Source organism: Podarcis vaucheri (genome assembly GCF_965113315.1).
Source record: "Podarcis vaucheri genome assembly, chromosome: 13".
NCBI classification, from domain to species: domain Eukaryota; kingdom Metazoa; phylum Chordata; class Lepidosauria; order Squamata; family Lacertidae; genus Podarcis; species Podarcis vaucheri.
This window is the reverse complement of record NC_138751.1, coordinates 38,756,164-38,767,950: the sequence shown is the minus strand read 5'-3', so window position 1 is coordinate 38,767,950 and position 11,787 is coordinate 38,756,164. Positions and strand designations below refer to the sequence as shown.

Below are 11,787 nucleotides of genomic sequence, written 5' to 3'. Positions count from 1 at the left end.
ACAAATTCACTTACTCATTTATTTATCTTCTTTAAATATATACTCTTATGTAACTGCAGGTTATTACAATAATCCTGCCAGTGTTTTTATCTGCTTACAATTTATCTGTAAATATTCAATAAACATATTTCCATTCTTTTGTAAAAAGTTTGTTATCTTGATTTCTTATTCTTCTGGTAAGTTTCACCATTTCTGCATATTCCATAAGTTTTTGTATCCATTCTTCCTTTGGTGGAACAACTTCTTCTTCTTCTTCTTCTTCTTCTTCTTCTTCTTCTTCTTCTTCTTCTTCTTCTTTCCATGTTTGGGCAAGTAACATTCTTGCCACTGCAGTTGCATACATGAATAAATTTCTATACAATTTAGCTAGTACTATCCCTATAATTCCCAAGAGGAAAGCTTCTAGGTTTTTTTTTACAAATGTTCTTTTAAACGTCCTTTTCATTTCATTGTATATCATTTCCCTCAACCCTTTACACTTATTTATTATTTTTAGGTTTATGTCTCTCTCTCGCACACACACACACATGACTGCTAGTTTGGGCAGGATGGCCTGTATGATGCCTGAGACGAGAGGCGCCATCTTCTGCAGAAGATTGAGGGAGCCCATGCACAACGTTGTGCAATGTTCCAATGTGACACAGGGGGCCCTCTGAACACTGAGGGGAATCTCCACCTCCCTGCTCTTCACCCAAGGCCAATCCTGGGGGTTTGGGAGGTAAGACCAATCTGAGAGTTCTGGGCATTCTAGTGTTCCTTTGCCCCCATGTGGGGACGTCATTTCCTGGTGGCTTCTTGGTGTGAAGGGAAAGAGGAGGGCCTTTGCAAGGTCTCCAACTCCTTATCACCCTCCTTCGTCCCCTTACACACTTCTGGCTGAGTCTCTCAGTATTGTGGTTGTGTGAGTGCAGCAACCCTGACTGAACAGTTCCCAAAACCTGACTTGGACAACCTTGGTTCTAGGTGCCTCCAAGAGTCCCATTCGGTTCAGCCTGATTGTTTGCGGCGATCTCGATGGACAAATCTGTCAGTTGTGGTTCTCTTCTATATCAGTCTTCAGTTACCCACGTTTGTGCATCGTATTGCATTAAAGTGGGAGGAAAAATCCTCTCAAAAAATTGTCAGCATTTTAGCACTCATTTCTCCCAAGAGTGTGTGTGTGTGTGTGTGTGTGTGTGTGTGTGTGTGTGTGTGTAATTTTGCCTCATGTGCACATTTTTGCAAGCCATGTTCCCTAATATAACTCCGTTTAGTACATGCCCACCCCAAATATACCGTATTTTTCTGTGTATGAACGAGGGGTTTTTTTAATTAAAAAGTTATGCTAAAAATTTGGGCTCGTCATATACACGGGGCAATCTCCCCCCATTTTCTCAATTTTTAGTCCCCAAAAAGAGACGTCTTATACACAGGGGCGTTTTATACACGGGAAAATACAGTATATGCGTCTTTAGACATACTTTCCCCTAATATTCATACATATTTTTTTGTGCACACAGTTGGAAAAGTGCAGATTTCTGGTTTGGGAGTGCATTATGTTTCTGGACACTTGGATTAGATAGGATCACATTAAAAGTTGGACAAAACCAGGTCTCACCCCCATCCTCCTCCTGAGGGGATTGTGACCTGTTCAGGGGCAGTTCTTGCACTGTCATCTGGAGAACAGGACACCAGCAGGAATGATCCAGGTCACTGCAGGGCTGCGCAGGTATTTATAGATCTCGGCCAGCTCTGTGGATTCGGTTTCAACCGCAGGGACCCATCAGCACATTCCTGACGCTGCAAGGAACGCTGCCTCTCAAAAAATTAAAATGCTCTGGAGCATCACCTTGGCTCCTGAGTCGCTTCTTTTCCTCTCTGAAAAGCAGGGGTGCGTCTTACCTCCCTGTAAGCCTCCTCCTATCGCTATATCCTTGGGCTTCCTTTAAAAATTGATAGGGCTGCTGCCTTTCGTAAAACCCAGAGATGGCATCTTTCGTGGTGGTAGGGAGTTCGGCCTAACCACTTTAACCATCCAAAATCGGAGGGGATAAATGATAGACTGTCTATCTATCTATCTATCATCTTTATCTATCTATCTATCATCTATCTATCTATCTATCTATCTATCTATCTATCTATCTATCTATCTATCATCTATCTATCTATCTATCTATCATCTATCTATCTTCTATCTATCTATCTATCTATCTATCTATCTATCTATCTATCTATCTCTATCTATCTATCTATCTATCTATCTATCATCTTTATCTATCTATATCTATCTATCTATCTATCTATCATCTATCTATCTATCTATCTATCTATCATCTATCTATCATCTTTATCTATCTATATCTACGTATATCTATCTATCTATCTATCTATCTATCTATCTATCTATCTATCTCTATCATCTATCTATCTACCTATATCTAGATAGATAATCATCTATCTATCTATTATCTATCTATCATCTATCTATCTATCTATCTATCTATCTATCTATCTATCTATCTATCTATCTATATCTATCTATCTATCTCTATCTATCTATCTATCTATCATCTATCTATATCTATCATCTATCTATCTATCATCTATGCTGATGAGTTTAGACTGAACGAAACAAACAAACAAACAAACAAGAACAATTTCCACCAGCAAATAATAAACCACGTGGATTAAAAGGGGCATTTTCTGTCCTCCCCCTGCTGTTCTCCTGATTCAATAATACAGTATCCGGATATCGACCGTAAACACATCAGGCCTTCCTCTCCTTTCAGGAAACAGGGTCTTAGGCCTGTTGCTTTAGCTCCTAGGTGCCAGGTAAACCACGATTCTGAGTTTCCAGTTTCTCTAGCGCACTAAACCACGCATGCACACATGCATATATGCCCTCTCTCTCAGAGAACCCAGGAGTCCTGGCTCTTATTTCTGCCTCCTCTGAACTGAAACCCTGCTGGCTTCCCTGTCACATTGAGGGAGTGAGGCACAGTTGCTCCGAACGGCTAAGAATAGCCTTGCACTATGGCAAGCAGCTTAGATACCTCTCCTTTCCTCCCCACCCCCTCCAGCCCAGCCACTTCATATAAGGGCACGGCAGGGCCCATGGCTTGGTGCTCTCATCTATCTTGGAGGCTGGGCTGGGCAGCCATTGGCTGTTGGCTGAAGGGCTAATCTAGGCCAGCTGTAGACGTCGCTCATACAAACGGTGGGCTGGAAACTGTATATTCCTACCCCTTAGCTCTCCTTGCGGGCTGACGGCCTTTCCGAGTTGCTTGCCTCTGAGACTTCTGAGTGTGTTGCTTCCACCCACCCCCTTCTGCCATGGCTTCCTGGAAGGCCCTGACAATGGGCCTCCTTCTGGTCCTGCTCTGCTCATTCAGGCTCCCTAGAGCCCTGGGAGAGGAACAGCACCACCACCACGACCACCACCACGGAAGCCAGCATGAGGGCGAACACCATCACCACCATGGACAGCATGATGCTGATGACGATGATCAGTATCACCATGCCAGCCACCTTCATGAAGCAGTGCATCACCAAGGAGGCCACCATCCTCACCATGATGATGATGATGATGACGACGACGATGAGGAACACCATCATCACCACACTGGACATCACCATGCAGAGCACCATCATCACCACAGTTCCCACCACGATGATGATGACGACAACGATGATGATGACCACCACCATGGCAAGCATCATCAGCACCATGAACATCATGGTGACCATCACCACCATCATGACGATCATGATGATGATGATGACGATGATGACGACCACCACAACCACCATGGCAAGCATCATCATCACCATGAACACCATGGTAACCATCACCATGACGATGATGATGATGATGACCACCATGACCATCATGGAAAGCATCATCATCACCATGAACACCATGGTAACCATCACCATGATGATGATGATGATGACGATGATGACGACGATGACCACCATGGCAAACATCACCATGAACACCATGGTGACCACCATCACCATGATGATGATGGTAATGATGACGACGATGACGATGACCACCATGGCAAACATCACCACCATCACGAACATCATGGTGACCATCACCACCATCACGAGCATGATGATGATGAAGATGATGACGATGATGATGATGAACACGACCACCACCATCAGAAACATCATGGTAGCCACCACCACCATGATGATGACGATGATGACGATGACGACAGTGAGGAAGAGGAACACCATCATCATGAACATCATGCTCACCACCATCACCATGAGGATGATGACGACGACAGTGAAGAAGAAGAAGAAGAGCATGCCAGTCATCACCATCACCATGATGACGATGACCAGGAAGAGGCCCACAGGCACCATCACCATAAGGAAGCTGACGAGGGCAAAGAGCACCACCACCACCACCACCACCATGGTGATGAGGAAGACGAGTCTGATGAAACAACGTCCAAGGAAGAAGATGAGGATGAAGGGCACAAACACAAGCGCCCCAGGCACGAAGGCCATGACAAGGCCAAGAAGCACCACAAAGAGGGAGAAGGTGAGAGAAGCTTAGTGGGTGGGGTGGGGTGGGGTGGGATGAGGCCATGTTGGCTTTCTTTAGGGGTAACCGACCCCTGGCTTTCACCCAAGTGCCCATAAATTGTGGCTGCCCTCCCTTTCCCTCGAAGGACCCCGTGCTTTTTGCCAGGTAGGCCGCACAGAGAAGCTCTTGGCTTTCCCCACACACTTGGCGTCCCTCTTTGCTTAGCCCAACTTTCTCCCCTCTAGCACCAACACGCTGGGCCCCCAGAACCACCTGGGGGCTCCCAGCTGCCCTCTAGAACCTCCTCCCTCCCCCACCGGGAGGGACCCTTCTGGGCATCTGTATCTATGTCTTTCTTTTCCATTGAAGAAGAGGAAGACGACGAGGATGACGAGGATGAGGAAGAGTACGAGGCGGGCTCTCTGTGCCACTACTGTGCCTTCTGCAAGGTAACGAAGGAGAAGCCTTCGCCCGCATACCTGCTCAGCTCTCCAGGGTGGGATTTGACCGCCCAGACCATTTGTGGTCGAGCCTTAAGGGTCTCTTCCTGCATGCCTCATATCTTTGCCTGTTCCTGCTTTAGTCCGGTCGCCCATTAATCCGCAACATGACTGCTTTCCCTGCTCCCCCTGAAGCAGGCATAATTTCCCTTCTCATTGCCTTCTGATGAGACACCCTACCGGCCGGTGTGTGGATTTTACAATACGTCGGCATACCTTTCCTTGCCTTTGGATCTCTGGAGGAGGAAGGTCTGCCTTCATCTCTCCATGGAAGCAGCCTGGGCTTAACTCTGCCATGGCTTCTCCCTCTTCCTGTCCTTGTTTGCCGTTATGTCTTTGATGAGAGTCTGCCTTATCTTGGCACAACCTATTACATGCATGCTCATTCTGAAGGTCTGGCTCAGAGATGGGTTGTTGTTCCTGTGTTCTTCTTTGCCTGGTCCCTGCCTCCAAACCCCTCTTCCTCCCCAGATTTATGGATGCGGTGCCAAAATTATACACCAGATAGAGATTTGTGATCTAGGGAGGCCCTATCTTCTACTTTACAGTCTTCGACTTGAAGGTGTCCTCTGTTTGAAGGGCTACCTGGTCCAGGTCTGTTTTAAAGATACAGAGCTACAGGGCCTTGGAATTGCCCGTTGGTAGTTAGTACAGCTAGATACGCGGGTGGCGCTGTGGGTTAAACCACAGAGCCTAGGACTTGCCGATCAGAAGGTCGGCGGTTTGAATCCCTGCGACGGGCTGAGCTCCCGTTGCTTGGTCCCTGCTCCTGCCAACCTAGCGGTTCGAAAGCACGTCAAAGTGCAAGTAGATAAATAGGTACCGCTCCGGCGGGAAGGTAAACGGCATTTCCGTGCGCTGCTCTGGTTCGCCAGAAGCGGCTTAGTCATGCTGGCCACATGACCCGGAAGCTGTTTGCGGACAAACGCCAGCTCCCTTGGCCTATAGAGCGAGATGAGAGCGCAACCCCAGAGTCGGTCTTGACTGGACCTAATGGTCAGGGGTCCCTTTACCTTTACCTAGTTAGTACAGCTAACCTGGGTCTTCCCCACCATGTTAAGATAGAACCATAGAATTGCAGAGTGGGAAGGGAATCATTCTAGTCCAACCCTCCCTGCAATGCAGGGATATTCAGCCGTCCCACAGAGGGATAGAAAAGAAGTTGGAAAAGAAGTTTACGAGCTACAGTATGGAAAATTTAACCAGGAACTACGAGCCTCCAGAATAAAGGGCATGTGCAGAGTGCACCTCCCTTGGACCTCTGTGTTTAAAATGACAATTTAGCAATACACCAGTATTCCTTCGTGGGATGTGTGTGTGTGTGGAGGAAACATTTTATGATTCCTGGTATTGGTAGATGCACGATTAACAAATGCTGATTATAGATCAATATTTCTTGACTCTGTTTGCATCCCTCCGAGTTTGGCTCCGGGTCAATGTCAGTTTATTTGCTCACCAAGGGGTCAATGAACTCAAAAGCCTGCACGAGCATGGCTTTTGGGCCGGTGGTCTGACAGTTTCGTATGTACTGCTGTAAAATAGTTTCATAGCCTGTTGACAAGGCGACGGAAAGGAACTTCACCCACGGGATTTCTGCTTTGTTGCGCCTGTTAAAGACACAGGAGCCTTGGTGGGCGATGGGGAAGGTGCCAGCTGTATCTTGAGGACTAGGCAGTTGGGGCACAGGGAAGAACTAGGAAAGGGAGAGTACGTTTTGTGAATCATAGCCTGTCTCTTTTAAAAAATTAGAATTGCGTGTCACTTTCTCCTGGAATTTCATGTGACTGCAGGAGTTTTACATAGAGTACAAGTCTATGGCCGCCTGACGCTGATGAACTTCAACTCCCACCAGACCCAGCAAACAGGGCCAGTGGGCAGGGCTGATGGGAGTTGTAGTTCAGCAACACCTGGAGGGCCAGAAGTTATCCCATAGAGAGGGAGAAGAGAAAAGGATGGATGCAGAACTCAATGCAGGAAAGCGAAATTTCAGATCTTTTTTGCAGGGGCAAACAGGCTCAGAATCCAGAAACGGAAATATAGAACAAACTGCAAAATAATATTTTCAGTGGGGTTCTGGTGATGGTGGTTTCCTATGTGGTGATGAGAAGGATAACTATAGTGTTGAGGGACCAGGATGAATCGGGGAATTGCGGCAGAACTTCTTAGCATGCAGATGGTTCAGTCTCCCAGTAGGGTTGGCAAAGACCCCTGCCTTATGCTCAGAAGAGTCACTGCCAGTCAGAGTAGACCAATCAAAATGGACCAAAAGCTGCCTGTGGTTCTATTGGGACCCTCCAGGGTTATTGTGCATTCACGATTAGTTGCGCCCATTATGATATTGGGCCAGTTACACATGACCCCACCTTCAATACTGTTTACTTCTGCAAAAGTTTTGGAGCGGACATACTGCATACCCCACAAATGTCCTGGGAAAACTGGGACATCCCATTTTTTTCATGCAAGTGCATGAGGGCCATTTTGGGCACTGAGATCTTGCCGTGAGAAAAGTGCTTTTTCGGGGCCACGAATCTTGCGCCGAGCCCCAAAACGTGCATTTTGGGGGGAATGCATATTTTGGGCTCTGTGATCTCGCACGAGTCACATGACTCATGCACAGCCACAAAGGTGCGCATCTCGGTTTGGGGATTCAACATGTTGGAGGGTATGATACTGTTTCATTGAATCCCCCTTTTTTGGCATAAACTTTATTAGAAAAATACAAAACTTCATATCAAATATCTTTTCCTCTCCTTTTTTGTCCCAACTAAGGCTGTGTTCTAAATACCATTTCAAAAAGCATAAAGGCACTGCTTCATTTCCAACCAGTGCATGCCCTGTAACTTCCTGCTGCAGCTCTGTAACTTTTCATACTGCAAATGTTCTTGTTTGGGGTGCTTGTAGTTGTTGTTTCTGGTCCTTCTTTTGTTGTGCTATTGTCAGTGCTTTTTCTGGGGGGACGCAGGGGGACACATACCCCTAAACATTTGGTGAATCTCTGTACTTTTGCCCATTTACCTACTATATTTATTTTTCTCGATTTGAACTATAAAATGGTGGTTTTCTTGCATCAAAATGAGAGTACCCCTAAACACCTTTTTAGAAAAAAAAGCACTGTCTATAGTGCAAGGTTGCCCTTCCAGATGGCAAGAATGCAAGAATGTCAGGGAACAACTAATAAAGGGAAATGTTGTATGAATTTACCACCAATGCACTAGTATTGCAACCGCAACGATATACGATATACAGTGGTACCTCGCAAGACGAATGCCTCGCAAGACGAAAAACGCGCAAGACGAAAGAGTTTTCCGTTTTTTGAGTCGTTCCGCAAGACAAATTTCCCTATGGGCTTGCTTCGCAAGACGAAATGTCTTGCGAGTTCTTGCGAGTTTGTTTCCTTTTTCTTAAAGCTGCTAAGTCGTTAATAGCCGCTAAGCCGCTAAGCCGTTAATAGCCGCTAAGCCGCTAATAGCCGTGCTTCGCAAGACGAAAAAACCACAAGACGAAGAGACTCGCGGAACGGATTAATTTCGTCTTGCGAGGCACCACTGTACAATATCTTTATTGTCATTGTCCCATACAGAACAATGAAATTGAAAATCTAAATAAATCCGTCAAAAACCCCTAAAAACTCTGAAACTCCATTTTAAAATACAATATACTATAGAGACTCCTTATACTCCGTTTAGAACCAGAATTGCATTTGCGTAGAAACTGTTTCTCAGGCAGCTAGTCCTGGTCTTTATCACCCTATACCTTCTTCCAGAAGGCAGAAGATATCCTGCGTACTATCCTGCGCAATCTTCAGTTTTCTTATGGCAACTGGAAGCATAGATGTGATCTAAGGTGGGGAGAGTGCACCCAATTATTCTCTCTGCAGTCTTTACAACCCTGGACAGCATTGTTTTTTCCCTGGCCGTGCAGCTCCCAAACCACACACACAGACCATTAGTTAATACACTCTCCACAGTACAATGGCAAAATGCCATCAACAGGTCCTCTGAGAGATTGCCAAATACGCCTGCAAAAAATAAACAAGAAATCCACCATTCTGAAGGCGTCACATGGCATGGGCAGAGTGGTTTGGTTGTGGCATGCAGAACAAGGAGAGCTGTGCTGAGGACTTGCCACCCAAACAGACTCAGCTAAGTTTTCCTGAATTTCCACCCCCAGGATTGTGACAAGTGTGACAAGTGCCCCTGCAAAGAAGGAGACAGCAGCGAATACTGCGCAAGCTGCCAGGTCGGTGCCACAAACCTGCCCTTCCCTCCTCCCCACCCCTCCCTTTGCCCCAGACTTGCTGTTCTGGTTTCGTGAACCTTAACCACAGCCGTGCCCTGCCGGCGGTAACTCCTTTTATCTCTCTCTGCAGTATTGCCATTTCTGTTACGTTTGCCCTGTGTGCGAGGCGGCCTGTGCACCCGGTGAGTTGGTTTCCCCCTTTGCGGCTTTAGCGTTGGCGTGGGCAGGTGTGATCTACCGGCAGACCTCTTACATGATTTGTAGGAGACCCTGCAAGTTAGCAGTGAGGGAAAGCCTCTTTTCTAAGTTTGGCTGCTGAGGTGAAGAAATATGTGGGTGGGGAGGAAGCAGGAGTGGGTTTTTGTATGGTAAGTCAGCGGCCAGTACACAAAACAAAGTCCTTGGCTAAGGACAGGGGTCAGCAAACTTTTTCAGCAGGGGGCCGGTCTACTGTCCCTCAGACCTTGTGGGAGACCGGAATATATTTTGAAGGGGGGAAAATGAATGAACTCCTATGTTTAGGGGTACACGTACCCCTGCGTACCCACACTGGATTGTTATAACAAAATAAAGAAATCCCTATGGAAAAGTGCGTTTTAAAATTTCCTGCCCTCTGGCGCCATCTGGTGTTGCATGTTTATAGCACATCCAAATAGCTGTTTCTTTACTAACATCGACGATTCCCTTAACATTTTTTTTTAGTTTTATATGCAGTACAGAGCAGGAGTCTGCAAACTTTTTCAGTAGGGGGCCAGTCCACTGTCCCTCAGACCTTGTGGGGGGCCGGACTATTTTTTTGGGGTGTGTGTGAACAAATTCCTACTCATTCTACTCATGTAAAAACACCAGGCAGGCCCCACAAATAACCCAGGGATGCATTTTAAATAGAAGGGCACATTCTACTCATGTAAAAACACACTGATTCCCGGACCGTCCACAGGCCAGATTTAGAAGGCAATTGGGCCGGATCCAGCCCCTGGGCCTTAGTTTGCCTATCCATGGCTAAGGATATGCTTAGAGGCACCCTGTTCCTTAATTTTAGGCTACATGCACACCGTACGTTAAAAGTACACCCCCCCCCAGAGTAATGGAAATGGTTGTTTGTGAAGGATGCTGGAAACTATAGCTCTGTAAACCTAGGATTCTTTAATTTAAATGTGCTCTAAATGTATGGTGTGTACTGAGCCTAAGGGTCTGTTTGCACCTGGCTCCAGTTTGTGGGTCTTGGGTTTTTGAGTAAAAATTGAAGTAGATCCCGGAAGCCTGCTGTCTGACCACCTCTGGGTTAGCAGATTGAGTGTCAGACTTGGACTGGGTGTGGGTGGCAGTGGCAAGGAAGGACCTGGGTTCAAATCTCAGCTGAGCCATCTAGCTCACTGTGTCGTCTTGGCCGATGTCGCCACATATTCCACTCAGCCATTCTCCGCCCCCAGAATGATTGTGAGAAAATAGGCTGAACGGTCTATGTCCCTCATGCTCCTTGCCAAGAAATAAGCAATAAACACAGCAATAAACAACTTCATAAAGCTTGTTTTAATGGGGAGACGTAAGCTCAAGATGAGCAGATGGTAAGTGCCCTAGGAACAGCAAAATCCTGATTTGTTCTGTTTTGTGTTTTGCAGGGAGCATCGTGGATGAATTATCTGGAGCCTTATTTCAGTAAGTAGCAGCCCTGGATCCCATTCGAATCCTAAGGAGAGGCAGCAGCTGAGCTCCAAAATCTACTTCCTCCCCTTTCCTTGTGTTGCAGACTCTACCCCTGCAGAGAGGACAGCCAGGATCCAGCAGAGATCCTGCAGCTTTAACCTCTAATCTTGTCTCAGCTTGCCACATAAAGCTGGGGAAACTCTTTTTTTTCGGCCCTCAGTTTTCTTCGTCTGTGAAATGGGAACAATATGAGGTCTCTCTGTCTCAAGGCATTCAGATCTAGGACAGGCATCTGTTTGGAAAGTTGACTGCCTGCTCATTCCATGTAGGCAGCTGTGGCCCCTTGGAGAAAGTGCAGGATAGGTGGCTGTTGACCAGAAATAAGCAAAAGGATTGTAATGAAAGACCCTAATTTAAACCCTTTCTTCTCTTTTTCTTTCAGGACATTTGCCACCATCTTTGAGCAGCAGGAGCATTGAAGCGCCCCCTGGTGGAGAAACCAAAGTTAGGAGGGGGAGGGGGAACCAGGTGACCCTTGATATTATTTTTTTGAGCCAAACTGCGTGTGATGGAAGATTCCACGATTCTTTCTTCCGGAGGTTGTTTCCCCGCCCATCATTGTCCTCTCAAAAACGTACCCCTGTTGTTTTTCTCCCATGGGGTCCTATTTATCCCCCACATCTGGAAAATCTGCTGGGAGTTGGTTTTGAGAGGATACCCGATGGCAAGAAGGGAGAGGGTTAAGCAGCTGGACTTTACCCAACCCCCAACTTCCAACTTCTGCCTCCCCCAGGACTTTTCATTCTTAAAAAAGCAGCTGTTGGAAAACACACCATTTCAGAACTGGCAGTCTTGTGTAGTCTGGCTTTTATAATT

At 46.5% G+C, this 11,787-nt stretch overlaps 1 protein-coding gene across 1 annotated transcript; it reads left to right on the top strand.

The window, feature by feature from the left end:
• Positions 1-3,143: 3,143 nt before the first annotated feature.
• On the top strand, positions 3,144-11,529 carry HRC (histidine rich calcium binding protein). The gene is made up of 6 exons (XM_082195910.1): positions 3,144-4,540; positions 4,895-4,974; positions 9,196-9,264; positions 9,395-9,446; positions 10,887-10,923; positions 11,354-11,529. Exons 1-6 carry the CDS (start codon positions 3,313-3,315, stop codon positions 11,388-11,390), a joined length of 1,503 nt encoding a protein of 500 aa, XP_082052036.1. The 5' UTR covers positions 3,144-3,312; the 3' UTR covers positions 11,391-11,529.
• Positions 11,530-11,787: the final 258 nt, after the last annotated feature.